A 14583-nucleotide genomic window follows, 5' to 3' on the forward strand; every position below is an offset into this window, starting at 1 on the left:
TTCTCAGAGACCGCTGTGTCCGTGTTAAGCTTGGAAATGTAACGAGCGAAGAGAGACGCGTTTCCCTCGGCGTCCCACAAGGAAGTGTTCTATCTCCCTTGCTTTTTAACGCTGCCATGGCCAGGCTTCCCGACACTCTGCACTCAGCTCTGAAAGCAGTTAAAATATCCATCTACGCCGATGACATCTGCATTTGGATCTCAGGGTACCAGCACAAACGTTTGGCCCGGATAGCACAGAGCGCTATTTCAATCATTGAGCGTCACTTGTTGACACTTGGCCTATCTTTATCAGCGGAAAAGTCGGCCTTCATGCTCTTCCCGGGAGTGCGACGGAAGTCAACACGTCTGTCGCTGAATATTCGAGGCCACTCAATTCGTTGTGCAACAAGTGTTCGCTTCCTGGGCATTACCATCGACAACAAGCTATTATGGCGACGTGCGGTTGATGGTATAGTAACTGCATCAGTGCAAAGGATCAACGCTCTTCGTCGCATGGCAGGGGTTCGTTGGAGCAACAATCCTATGTCCATGCTTAAATTGAATGATGCGCTTATAACAAGCCGCATTCTTTATCAGCTGCCCCTGATATCACCATCACCAAGCCAGTTCGAACGCCTAGAGGCAGTGCACAGAAAGGGTCTTCGCTTGGCGATGGGAGTCCCTCAGGCGGCTTCAAACACGAAGGTCACCAATGAAGCCGAGTCTCTTCCGCTCCGCCTTTTGGCGTCTCAGGCCTTATTGACGCAGCTGTCAAGACTGGGCGAGTCCTTCGCAGGCACGGCGCTTCTCCGGCGGATAAGAGCAAGAACTGGCTCACATTTCAACGCGGCACTAAACACATTTCAATATTTAGGCTTGAAACTGCCTAAACGGCGCCCTATGGACCCGCCATGGTCTTTTGTGGATGTTGCGTGCAACTTCAGCGTGCCCAATTTACCAACGAAGCGCACCATTCCAGCCGCCGAAGCAAAATTTCTTGCGCTGGACCACTTGAGCACCATGTACCGTTGCCACCTACAAGTGTACACCGACGGATCAGTGTGCACACAGACTGATAGCTGCGCAGCGGCTTTCTGCATACTCAGCCTGGGCGTGTCATGGTCGGGCCGCCTGGATCGCGTGGTTTCGTCCACAACGGTAGAAAGCGCTGCAATTACGGCGGCTTTGCGAAAACTGCGATCCTTTTCTGCACGAGATGTTGTAGTGCTGACGGACTCCAAATCGGCGCTACAAAGACTGCATCGTGGCCTACCTCAAGAAAAGTTCACCAGGCAATCTCTGGCACTAATCAAACACCTAAATGGCAAGAGTTTTAATATAAAGTTCCAGTGGATCCCATCCCACGTTGGCATTGAGGGCAATGAAAAGGCTGATGCCCTTGCATGCGAAGCACGTACATCGTTTCCAAAAGTAAGAACTCCCAAGACTTACCAGAACAACAAAGATGTGATACGCAATCATTTCAAGGCGATCTACAGGTTTCCACACCAAGCATGTGTAATTCATGGACTTTCTCGTGAAGAAGCGACGCTGTTGTACCGCATTAGAACCGGCTCCGCATACACCCAGGCCTGGTCATTCAAGACTGGGAGATACGCTTCCCCGTTCTGTGCCTTCTGTGATGACATCGGGGATATTGAACATTTCATTTGGCTTTGCCCACAGTTTGATGCGCAAAGAGCAGCGATGATCCGCACCTTGCGAAAAGGCTGTCATAGGCACCGGACAGTTGATGACATCATCTTTCCTGAAGGACCCGCGGCAACTAGGAGGAACGTGCAACGAACTTTGTTGGTCTTCCTGCGAGACACTGGGCTGTCTGACACGTGGTGACATTTTCCAAATTAAGGAGATGCTCAGGCGGAACAATTGCCGGCCATGCAGGCCAGGCTAACCCCGCCTGCTGCAACACCACCATTACCACCACCACCACCACCACCTCCCAAAGACCCTCTTTTTAAACATAGGCCAGTTTTCACTCTGGTTGGTGGCTTGGCGTCTGTCATCTGACGTCCCGTTTTTTGTGATGCAACTTCCAAGAGATTCTTGTCCAATAGCTGATACACATCAAGACCTTTGTTTGAATCAGATGCGCTTGTTTCTATTGACACTGTGAATAACAGTTGAAATTGAATGAACGCCTGATAATGCAAAAAAAACTCGTGAGTTTTCAGAACGATAACTCAATTGCTGTAGAAGCCAACTGTCGTATGCCGAAGTGAGCGCACTACGCACATTTAAGCGAGCGCTCATGAAAATTTCTTTCAAAGTTCAATGAAGCTCAAATGTATGGTTATACTAACCTATGTTTTGACAAAACATGCCTGATGTACGTTCTGAACTCTGGCACACATGCCTAACGATTCAACTATCTTCTGTTAGGTTATCAAGAACACCGCAAAAAATTGCGAAAAGTCGCCAAACAGCTCCCATCGAAAGGTACCCACAATACAGCAGAAGTTAGCAGAGATGCGCGGGTCGTATTCCGTACTGCACGTTTCATCGCTCTAACACTTTTGCGCCACTCGTGCTTGAGGATGTTGTTGGAATGATGCGCTCCATAATATCAACAGTGATTTCTCTGCATTCAATGCAGACGAAAAACCATGGTATTATTTCACCTCACTGCAAGATACGATACAATATGTACAATCAAAGTGACTTACGGGCGTGATAAAACCTTAGCGCACAAGGTGGAAGTGAAGTTCAAATTGCTCTTCGTGAGTGTTGCAGGTTATCGTTTATCATCGCTGTCACTCTCGGTGCGTTCTTCGCAGCAGTTTACGTCCAGAGAAAAATCCTCCTCGTCACAAGGATTTCTTTCAACATCGCTGCTGAATGCAGTCTGTGGAATTCCCTCCACCAAAACACTTTGACAACATCAACAACACCACAGTGTCTTCACCTTTATCTGGGTGCGGGAAAAATTTCGCCGCATTCGCTCTGAAACTCGTCAACAAGCAAATCACTTGCAGTGTGCCGCCATCTATTGTCAAACGTTAAAATAACAAGTGGAGCAGAGCTAGCCAATCAGAGATTGCAAATAGCGAGCCATTGCCACTTTCAGCTTACGTTGTAGTGACATTCACGCTCTTCAAAAGCAAAGACAAATGCTACATGCAAATAAATCAAGGTGAGTTTTTACTGAAAACGTCAGACGTTAACATTTCCGTAACTTTCGTGAATATACAGTAAACCTCACGAAGCTGATATGCGTACTCTCTAAGCTGTCGTTCCAAGCGCGAGTTTCTATGTATTTTCCGAAAACCCTCGCGTATCGAGAGAACAAATCGGATTATTTGCGTCATGAAGGGTCTCGTTTCCACACGGATGCAGGAAAAAAGCAAAGTGGCAGTGTTCATTTCGCAAAGCCGGACAAGAAAGTGCCTTCCTACTTACCATACTTGAGGGAAAACTCCCGAAGTACGCTTGGTGGCACGACAGTCTATTCGCGATGCGAATACTATACCTCGAAGACAACATGCTGCATGTATCGCAACGCTGCCTACGTAGTATTCGTACTTCTGCGAAGCCTTTCAGTTTCCCTGGCGAAACTTTCGTTCCGCATATGTTTCCTACTTTTGCGACACAATCAAGTTCGAACGCATGAACTTCCTACTTCCGAGGCATGACTTAGTGCTATCTGTTAATTGTTGAGCGGAACGTAGAGCGAAAGAAGAGGGCTCCGGCTTCTGCAACAAACAGGGACAGTTAGTAAAGCTGGCAATGTACACAGACCACACAGTCATAGCGCACGGCATCGAAATCATGCGAGAAAGTTGGAACTGCAGTGCAAAATACCCCCAATCTGGCAACCGAGGTGTGACCACTATGGTTAGACTCAAGAAGTGAGATAATTTGATAAGATATACTTTGACCGCTAATTAAGCGAAAGCTCTGACTAAGCCTTCAATTTGCATTAACAGAAAGTTACAAAGCACACCACGCAACGTTTTTTTCGACAAATGTTGTTTAGCAAACTGAGAAGTCACTTTTGATGGTTGTTGTCAGGCTACTTCACAGCAACTTAATGAGTAACTCTAAAGGTGCATTGTATTTCCACTATTGTATAATTACGTGAATGACGTGCCTCACTGAGAAGACCTACATTAGGGGTGAACGTCATGTCATTCTTCTAATTCACAACAGCAGGCTTTCATATGTACTACAATATCTATTTAGGGGCCAAGCTGCTAACGGCCAGACCTGGCCGGCACTCAGGCGGCGTGAGCCGTCGACCATCCTCTGTACCCAGCAGCGTCTCTCTTCTCATACAGCGTCTTTATTTTCATGCGATGGCCGTGCCCCTTAGAGATGCGTGCAAACTGCCGTTGGGTAACGATATACTAATAGCGCTCTACGCATTCCATTTCTCGTCTTGTTTCCGAAAGGCCGCCGTGCCTTTTACATGCGACAGTATGGCGGTTGGATGAAGGTACGCTAGATGGCGTTATGATTAGAGCTGCTCTCTGGTGGGCTGCTGCTCGGGCTACGCAGGGCTGCGCCACGTGCCCATTATCTCTCATTCTCCAGGATGATTGCCCTACAAGAGCACTCGCCGGATCGCGGTAGTTGGTGGACCGTGGACGATGAGGAGCACTGGGTGCGGGAGGCCGCTGCGGCTCGTGCTCGTCGGCAACATCCCGAGGTGTGGACAAACTGGCGCGCGCATGGACAGATGGTCGAACGTAATGACGCTTCCCCCACTCAACAACATTCACTCCGTTGATAAGCTGTAATTTCTGAGACCGACAAGAAACGCGCTTGCTGATGCGTGCATGCAAAATATTTCGACCTTTCAGTGTACGTCCTAATTCTACTAGTATGTTCAATTCATAACACATCAATTCACTAAAAAATTGCAGATGCCTCATATTCTGGGAACAAAAGGCAGCAGGCAGGCAGGCGTACAAACAGACGAATGGACTGCTTACTTATAAAACCCCCGAAGCTTCCCCCCACTTATAATTCACTCCGTGGATATGGTGTAATTTCAGTAGGGTTGAGAGCTGGGCTAGTTGGTGAGACATCATTTAACCATATGGTGTAGTAGCGCAAAATTCACGGGGACGAAGAGGACAAGAAAACACGACACTCGCTACACTCGCAAGTAATTTTCATTTCAGAAGCAGCACTTCATATATAACCCATAACCCTAGCGACACAGAAAAGAACTACAAACACTGAATCATTGCCAACAGAAGCTATTGCGCAGACTCAAGCTAAAGTACACGGCAGTTAAGCTTAGACACTCTTATAGATGACATAACTAAAAACAGCCCTGGGTAACATCGAATCTAAAAAACCAAAAAAACCAAAAAAATCTTCGCGAGAATTCACTCGTGTTTGAAACAAAGTTTTTTGAAACGACAAAAAGGAGAGTATGACACATGCAAACACTGATCTCAATTAAGTCCTTCGAGGTAGCTGGCTTCTTGGTTACTTAACGAAACCGATGACTGACTAATGCATCCTTCTTTTCTTTTTTTAATGTGAAAGGCTTCGACAATTTCTCTGTTTAGTTGGTTTCCATGACGGAAGACTACGGTTGTGTCACTGTACAGTGGTGAGCAGCCACACTGGGAACAGTGTCTCTTTATGTGAGAATGAATGTCAGTTCCTAATGATCGCCTGTGTTCTAAAAGTCGGATGTTCAAACAACGACCCATCTGGCCGATGTATACCTTTCCACACGTTAGCGGCAAGCAATAAATGACTGATAGGCTACACTTAACAAACTTTGTTGTGTGATTTACCGTACAACTACCAGCATTAGTGTTTTCTGCAAAAATTTTGTTTCAAACACGAGTGAATTCCCGCAAAGATTTTTTTGGTTTTTTTGGTTTTTTAGATTTGATGTTACCCAGGGCTGTTTTTAGTTATGTCATCTATAAGAGTGTCTAAGCTTAACTGCCGTGTACATTAGCTTGAGTCTGCGCAATAGCTTCTGTTGGCAATGATTCAGTGTTTGTAGTTCTTTTCTGTGTCGCTAGGGTTATGGGTTATATATGAAGTGCTGCTTCTGAAATAAAAATTAGTTGCGAGTGTAGCGAGTGTCGTGTTTTCTTGTCCTCTTCGTCCCCGTGAATTTTGCGCTACTACACCATATGGTTAAATGATGGTGTAATTTGTTCCGGTTATCTTTATCAAGGTAAAAATTGCTCGAGCGATTCTTTTACCTGCTTCCCACTTATTAATTCGGTGAGACCTAATCAACAAAATAAAACTGTGATTTTCCCACAACAATTTTTATCATAGTTCGCCGTTTGTATTATCGATTACAGAGTGGAACGTTTTGCATCATCTATTGTGTGACCAACGGAATCATCGTCATTTCAAACTGCGTTAACAATTTTTTTGCAAGGAAATCTTTCATAGCCTGAAAATGCCTGCATGGCTTGTAAAGAAAAATACATCTTTCACATAAAAGTTACATAACAAAATGTATGATCATTAAAGTTGTATCTTCATTTGTGTATCTTTTTCAGGCTTTCTTGTTCTTCCGTCTTTGTTGTGTTTCAGCTTTTACAATGTTACCTATGTAGATCTATTCATTGTTTAGCAACGATGATGATATTAGAGATGTTTTACCTCTAAGGATGTGATATTTATTTATTTTGCAGTTTCGGTGTCGGTTCTTACCTGTAGTTTTACACACGCATTTTTGTAACAACCCTTATGTAACGCCCTTTTGGGCCATGAGGGTTCCCGTAGAAATAAATATAAAACAAATAAAGATAGAGTTGGTTTAATACATAACTATAAGAAAAAAACGAACTGGCACTGCCTTCATACATTATTTGATGGCTGCTACCTATTCATTCAACTATATCTTGGCAATCACCCATCAAAGCAATATACATATACAGAACTGGTCACGTATTCATAGGATCACATCTTCACGTATGTTCATACATATTATAATGCTTATATGAGTTTGAGAACTCATATGGACAGATCACAAGCGAGAACATACGCTAATCACACACAAAACATCCAGACTTCGACATAAAATATTTCCACAGTCGCAGCAGCTTGAAGGCTTTTTATACCACTACATTTGAATCGTGCACCGTGCATTGGTCTGCAGAGAAAAAAATTACATGGTAAGTGATGTTTTCTACACACAATCGTGTGCCTTTCTATTTGCTTCTATGTGTGCTATCACGTAGTACGAAAGTTCCACTCCAAGATAGTCAATATAATTAAAGCTTGCGTAACTTTTGCGTACTAGTGCCACCATTAGGGCGAAAGATACAACGACATTTATGAAATATCTGGCAACGTAGGAGCCTTAGTAGTATACTTAGTTAAAAGCGCTATAGAAAGCTTCCGTTGTTAGTAACAGCAAACGTTACTAGCTATACTATAGCTGCTGGCAGGTAAAGGTATGCTGCGAAGACAGTAAAATAGGCTGTAAACAAAAAAAACACGCGTTTACTAACTGATTACTAATTTTCAGTGTAGACACCACTGAAGCAAATGACTACGGGGCTTCGAACAACTGCATTCTGCATTCTCTAGCGATAATCTACCAGAATGTGACCTCTGAAGGAATCAAAATGCATGTGTTCACAATAGTTCATAGGAGCGTGGCTTGAGAAATGGCTAGTTGGTAATACATATAGGCCAAAATAGCGCTGGAGTGGACAACGGACAAAACAGAAAACAGAGCACGTAATGTTGTACCGTTTTCTGTTCGCTGTCCATTCCAGCGCTGTTCTGTGAAGAAGGCTGCTTTTTAGCCTCAAGCAACATTGCTATACCTTATGTCTTGACGTGGTGCTTTCACTGATTTTGTTACGAGGAAGATTCATTCACCCTCAGAAGGTCTTGCTAATGGCTTAAAGAGCACACAGTCATGCAGGCCAATGGGTAAAGCTCGAGAGACCAACCCACTACAACCACGTTGCCGTCTACCTCCTTTCGGCTGCCATTTAAGGTATCAATATTTTAAAAAATTATATATGTTTTCCATAGCCCGTACGTGCATTCTTATTTGGAAGAATCCCACTACTGAGCACGCTGGTTCACTAAATGTTAACAAGGGAAATGTATTGTATAAGAACTTGTTGTTGGGCTAGTTGGTACATCATTTTTAAAAGTTCATTTGAGCGCGAAAACACGACACGATCACACACACACACACACACACACACACACATGCATCAAACACTCAGAGCACTCAAAACACGACACGATCATTCACACACGCACACACCCATGCATCAAACACACACAACGCTCTGTGTGTGTTGGATGCATAGGTGTGTGCGTGTGTGAGTGATCGTGTCGTGTTTTCGCGCTCGAATGAAGTTTTAGAAATTAACAAGGGAACACAAGGGCGACGAACATACATTAAGGTTTCTGTACGGACATAGCGGGTAATTGATGAAGACAAACACGAACCATAGAAAGCACTGGGGCTGGGCGTTTTAAGTTCTTGCGCTTACACACGATGCATAATTCTTGAGCAGTAATTGTGTATGTGCCAGTTCACCGCTGGGGGGAAGTGCAGTTAGCTTAGAGCATATGTTCTGGCGATGCCCCTCGTCTCTGGCAGTGATTAAGCCGAACCTGCCAAGTGGTGCTCTGCCATCAGAAGCCCCAACAAGGGGAATCATCTTTGGGCTGTCCATAGAGCCCACAATGTGGTGGTCATGCTTAGTCTGCCTGTCCTAATGTTGGAGAAGCCCACTGCGCGCGAGTCACGTCTCTCAGGTCTACAAATGATCTTCCTCCATTTATCCGTCGGCGAAGCATATACCACGAGCCGGGGTATATCGGTATAAGCCGGACGTGACAGAAGAGAGCTTCGTAGAAAATGTTTCATGATGAAAGAATTTCGTGATCTACGTGGCATAATTTTCACGTTGTCTATATAATGACCGGGCCGTCAGCTTCATCATACCCTTATGGCTATCGATGAAAATTTCTGTTTAAGGTGGGCACAATTAGCACACCGACGTAGGCAGCTAGAAGACGTGGGCGAAGACGGGCCACCTGCATAACGCCGATAATTTTCGCGAATGGTACATGAGGGTTTTCCCGAGCACATACAGCTCAGCGTTGAACGTAGCGACTAATCAACGCACTCATATACTGAAGAATCTATGGCATTAACCCATCGACAAAACCTTTGCGCTATCTTTTGGGCAAAGTACAGTTTCTTATTGTAATGACATCCTCCAAACACAGTGCCCTCACATTGGCTTACCTCTCAGGTCAGATTCCTGGAACTAGGCTCTTTCTTGATTCTACCAGTACGAGCAGGTCTACCACTCTAAAAATGATCTGTAGGTCATCATGGCACACCATTTTCCTCACGTGAAATTAAGCCTCACAAATGCGTTGTATCTGCCCAAAGTGTTCACATCAGACTTTAATTCGCGTATCTTTTTCTGATACACATCTTTTTATTTAGGCGTATTTGGTAATACTGGGCTATTTCTACGTCTATGACAACTACGGTAATGTCTGGCCTTGCACTGGAGCCATGCTGCCATTTGTCCGAGTGATCATTCGTAAACTTCTGAACTTGGCAATATCTCTCATATTGATCGCAAAACTACATTCGTGAGCGACTACGTCGGTACCAGTCCCTTCCTGAAAGCTTCCTTAGACTGAGGCGAGGAAGTTTCGTGTGTATTGCTTGCGGATATATATAGAAATATGTTTAAGGAAAAAAGCTCAGGAACAACGACGAAGAAAGAAACAGAACTGTGCATCGCAAGTAGAGAAACTGCCGAAGTTTGTCTGAGTGTGGCCTCTTCTTCAGGTGAACGCAGGCGCGAAGTCAAGGAAATATGCAGGTTCTTCAAACAGCAACTAGATATGGTAGTCGGCGTTTCGACCACAACCCTGCATTTATAAAGAAAACAGTTTGGAGAATGCCTGATTCTCCTTTTGAAACTATGTTAATTGAAAAGAAGAAAGATCGGGGAAAACGAAGGAAAACAGTAACATGAAAGAAGAAAAACAGACAAAATGCAGGTTGATGGCGATATTACTAAGACCAATTTGAGAGTAGAAATGTAGCACAGGAAGCCGCATTTAGACAACTCATACAGCCTCATCCAGAATTGAATAGTGCATTGGCCTAACATCATTAGTTTTTATCACGTCCGGCACGGGGTGAACGGGCGGCTTTTCTGCGCCCCTCCAACGCCGACAATGTTGAAAAAAGGAAGATACGAAAATTGGTGAACCGAGAGCTGCGTGCACTTGCCAGCTGCTTTTAGGTGATTAGCCTGAAAAAAATTCTGTTAGAGAAACTAAACAAATATAATCACCAAAGCTTCTTAAATAGGTACTTGACCAAGGCTGTTGTGATGTATTTGTGTTTGAAATGGTGTACCGCGCCGCGTTTGAACAGAACTGCACTCTGGTTCTGCTGCAGAGTATACCGTTCTGAGCTGTTTAGAACAAAATTTGAAACAATAATACCTAGTTTGTCAAACAATGTTGTGGACCACGAAGGAATGTGATGGCAATATTTGTGTCTTGTTTATTGTGAGTGCTACATCGACAGGAAGCTGGATCGATGTGACAACAGGTGCGCTGCTTCTACCGGATGCCTTCGGCTACATCCGGCTGATTTTTCTGTTTTGTTCAATGAGACGTTGTTCCACAATTACAAATACTATCAATATCCACGTCCTTAAAAGCCAATGAGCTGGCTGACTCAATTTCGAATGAGTATCAGTGAATAAGACTGCTGCAGAGGAACCACCTCAATCATTATATTCTTTGTTATCTTCATGCGGCTGTTTCTTCACATTCCATATGATTATGTTCCAGGATGAAAAGAACAAGGAACTTCTCAGGTCACACATCAGACGGATACTCTAACATTGTAAGTGAGGCAGATATAAAGCAGGCGCTGCAACCTAATGCATGAATACCAGCTTTCTCAGTTTACTGTAATTCTAAATATCCCACATATAGTAGTAAGCCTACAGCGGGAACGTGGAAGCAAGATATAACAACGAATAAGCTTTCAGCACTTCCTTGATTAGTTTACATCATTTTGTCGCGATGGTTTCACCCGTAAAAAAACATGATTTGCTTCAATTAGAGTAACTAGCAGCGTAAGTAGCAGACCGTATGAGGTGTGAGTAGTTGTGACGGAGAAGGGCACAATAATCAATATACTAAGGAGGAAAGTTTTTTATTGGGTGAATGCATGCCCAAGAAAGCTAACACTCAATGTGTATGCAAGAATCGCAGTTCAATGGCAATGGCAAGTACGAAGATCCACCACCCATAATCTGACTTCCGGCTCAACGATCTTTCATGTATAAAAGGCGGTGGATTGTTGCAAACTTCAGCAAAAAGTACTCGGTGGTTTGCGCGTACAGGTTAAAAAAAAAGCGGCTTTACCAGGCGGTTGCAACTCCTTATATATGCTGATATGCGCTTGTGCTGATTTATCGCGGCAGCACCAGTTTTACTACTGGCAGCTGCCTGGCATCCTTTTGAAAATAAAGCACAACCATACCATTTATTTCATGATGTCACTGGTGAGGTCGTCAAATAGAAGAAGAGAGCAAAAATCGAGCGGTGGAGGTTGGCTACGCTAGCTCCCCTATCTGACTACACACGCAAGAAGAATGAGCTCGTGCTTTCTTTGAGGTCCAGTGACCGCTTGGCTGATGCGGCCATTTGTAAACTGTTTGTTAAATTTTCTCATTGTGCTCAGGTGTTTTGAATTTTATCTTCACGTTTTGTTTAGTGCAGGCCCCATGGTTTCTCTTACTTCACGACTCAGAAGAATTTTGCTGGCGTCTTGCAATCGTTCTCACACCCTTTGTTTGCACTGCCTCAAATATTTTTACCCCCCCCCCTTGCCCGCTTATTAAGGTGGTCATTATCTCAGAGTAAAAGTTCTCGAAAAAATTCGGGAAACAAGAATGTATGAGGTGTGAGGGAAGTGCCCTACAGTCGCAGCGTTGTAGGGAAGATTGACATTTATAGAGCCCATAGTACAGGGTCTAACGTTTTTTAGCGTGCACAAAAAAACAAGACAAGAGAGGGACAGAGGAGCACTAATTTTCAAATATAATAGTTTATTTTTGAAAGGAACAAAACACTTCATGGGAACCAGCACAGCGCACGTGCAAATCATATGACAGGCAAGCATAAAAAAATTTGGCTAAATAGAGTTTAAAGATGTGCATTCCCTAGGTATTAGAGCCACCAAAGGTTGAATAAAATATCTGTTTGTGCACCTACTTTTATGAAAGGCTTCCGAAGTACACGCGCTACTTTATCTCTATGTTAAAACTTAGTTTGTGTATCGCAAAACACATACATACCAACTCGTTCAGCGATCTGTTTTACTGTTTGGTACATTCTTTTAGGGCGCGTAGACCGGAGCATATTATACCTCATGCCGATATTTGGTACTCTTCAGTAAATCTTACCACACTCAGTTGCTGGGAGCCCACACCAGCTCAAGCTGTGAAAAAAAAACATGCTCACATACCAACTACTGGATCCACTTGAATCGCGATGATACTACCACAACAACCGCACACACTGAAGGCTTATGACAGTGCTGATGGATTGATTTCTAGTAAAAACAGTTTCGTAAAGCTCGAGTGTGACGTAGGACGCAATTCAACTCATACGTATGAGTCAGGCCACTCCGCAGACAATGTCTTCTTTAAAAACACAAGCGAATTCACCATAGAGTGCTGCTTGTGCTGATGGAAGGGTTGCTGCGAGCTCCGTCTACTGCCACCATATACTAGCGATACCTGTCCTCACACAGCGCATTCTAAGAATCACTATGAGGAGAACCATCAGTTGGAAGCCTGTGGGTAAAAGTCACCTGTATTTGCCCCTTGCGGTTGCTCTACTGTCTTGGGAGTGCCTTTGGCGAGAATTTTGTAGACAGCTCACGAGTTCTGAAACCAGCACGAGTGCAAAGCACGTGCCGACAGAATGAAACTTTTCTAGAGTGGTGGAGCACCACGTGTCTGTGGACACTGTCTTGGTGCGTAGCTGCTACCTCAAGTTAGTGAAGTAGCAACTGCGTACCAAACACTGCAGAGCTAAACAATGCGTACCACACACTGCAGTTTCCCTCTTGTGGGCGATTTCGATGCGAACATGTTTTTGACAATTACCACGTCTTTGACCGAAGGTGACATAGAGTCAGCCTGCTACGTACATACAGCATTCAACTTGAGTGATTCCTTTTTTTTAATTTTGAGAGCGTTGCCTCACACAAAAAACACAAGTGAAATGCTATTTGAAGTTTGTCTAGCACCTTGAACATATTCAGCTCTAGCAAATTTTCTTCGAGGGAGCAGTTATGACTGAAGGTCAGATTATAGGCATGTGCCTAATTGTATCTTGAGCTCCTATAGTGAAACTTTGATATGTGAACATGAATTGGAGGTCAAGTAGAGCTTTTATAGTGTTCGTTGTGCCAATAATTAGCCATTTTTACTCTTGTACCTAGACTTTTACAGGTGCCTACAAATACCATTTTTAACGATTGATTCGTATAGAAATGCTATTTAGCCTCAAATAATGGTTTCCGGTACAGTTGGCGAGTGGTATTCCTACTACCAGGAAAAAAGTCAGATTTCGGGAACTAAGGGGTGCAACGTATGCGTCATCTCATGAGTCATTTTGAGCACTGTCAGACTACAAAGCCTCTTACCAAAAAGGAAGGCCTAGTAGTTTTTACACATGTACTAATTCGTGTAACGGCATCGGCTCGGCATCTCTCCGGTGTCTGCGTGCATGCGTAGGGAACAAAATGCACTTCTGTGCAGGTGGAGTACGATGAAGAATGAACTCAAAACTGCGGAATGTCATTAGGCGAATGTAAAGTGTAGATAAAAAAAATATGTCTACGTGTTTTTTTCGTTTGTCATTTACTTAGTAAACAGTGCTTCAATGGGTCATGAGAAAGTTTGCAGTGCTCATAAAATTCTGTGTACAACTAGATGTTTTACAGCGAAAGCTGGCAACACAGTTCACGCGAGCGCCGTAGTTGTCCGCCGCCGCGCGTAACCACTATCGCACTAAATAATAAAAACTAACTCAGTAATTAGAAAACACTAAGAATACAATGAGATTTGGCTTAGCTGCGTTGGTATAGTGGCTAAGATACTCGGCTGCTGATCCGCAGGTCGCGCGATCGTATCCCGGCTGCGGCGGATGCATTTTCGGTGGAGGCAAAAATGCCGTAGGCCCATGTGCTCAGATCTGGGTGCACGCTTAAGAACCCCAGGTGGTAGAAATTTCCGGAACCCTACACTACCGCATCTCTTATATGATGGTGGTTTCGGAACGTTGAACGCCGCATATTGATCAATCAACCTATCACAATGAAATTCGAACCGAGATCTTCTGATTGCCTTCTTGCAATCTGCCAATGAGCCACTTCGGGGCTTAGAACTCCTTTGCAAACTTGCTTTAGGCAGACTTGAGGGCGAGAAAGAAATAGCGTTATTATTATTAATAAAGCATTGTAGCACACCAAGCGAACAAATAGGTGTTACACACTGCGAATTGCGCCATCAGGGAGTCATTGAATGCTCCAACCTTTTACAAAAGCTTA

At 44.0% G+C, this 14583-nt stretch overlaps 1 protein-coding gene across 2 annotated transcripts in view; it reads left to right on the forward strand.

Annotated features, from left to right (window-relative positions):
- Positions 1 to 14583, forward strand: part of LOC119179588 (uncharacterized) — a 198578-nt gene that overhangs the window by 59835 nt on the left and 124160 nt on the right. Inside the window, exon 1 of one of the 2 annotated variants that reach the window (XM_075883818.1) lies at positions 12693 to 12822. The exons of the other annotated variant lie outside the window; for it this stretch is intronic. Within the exon in view, the coding sequence (XP_075739933.1) occupies positions 12796 to 12822 (27 nt within the window). The 5' untranslated portion in view covers positions 12693 to 12795. Of the gene's footprint in view, positions 1 to 12692; positions 12823 to 14583 lie in introns of those variants that run through there. 2 annotated transcript variants of the gene reach the window in all.

The sequence above is a fragment of the Rhipicephalus microplus genome, unplaced genomic scaffold, assembly GCF_043290135.1.
Source record: "Rhipicephalus microplus isolate Deutch F79 unplaced genomic scaffold, USDA_Rmic scaffold_21, whole genome shotgun sequence".
NCBI lineage: Eukaryota > Metazoa > Arthropoda > Arachnida > Ixodida > Ixodidae > Rhipicephalus > Rhipicephalus microplus.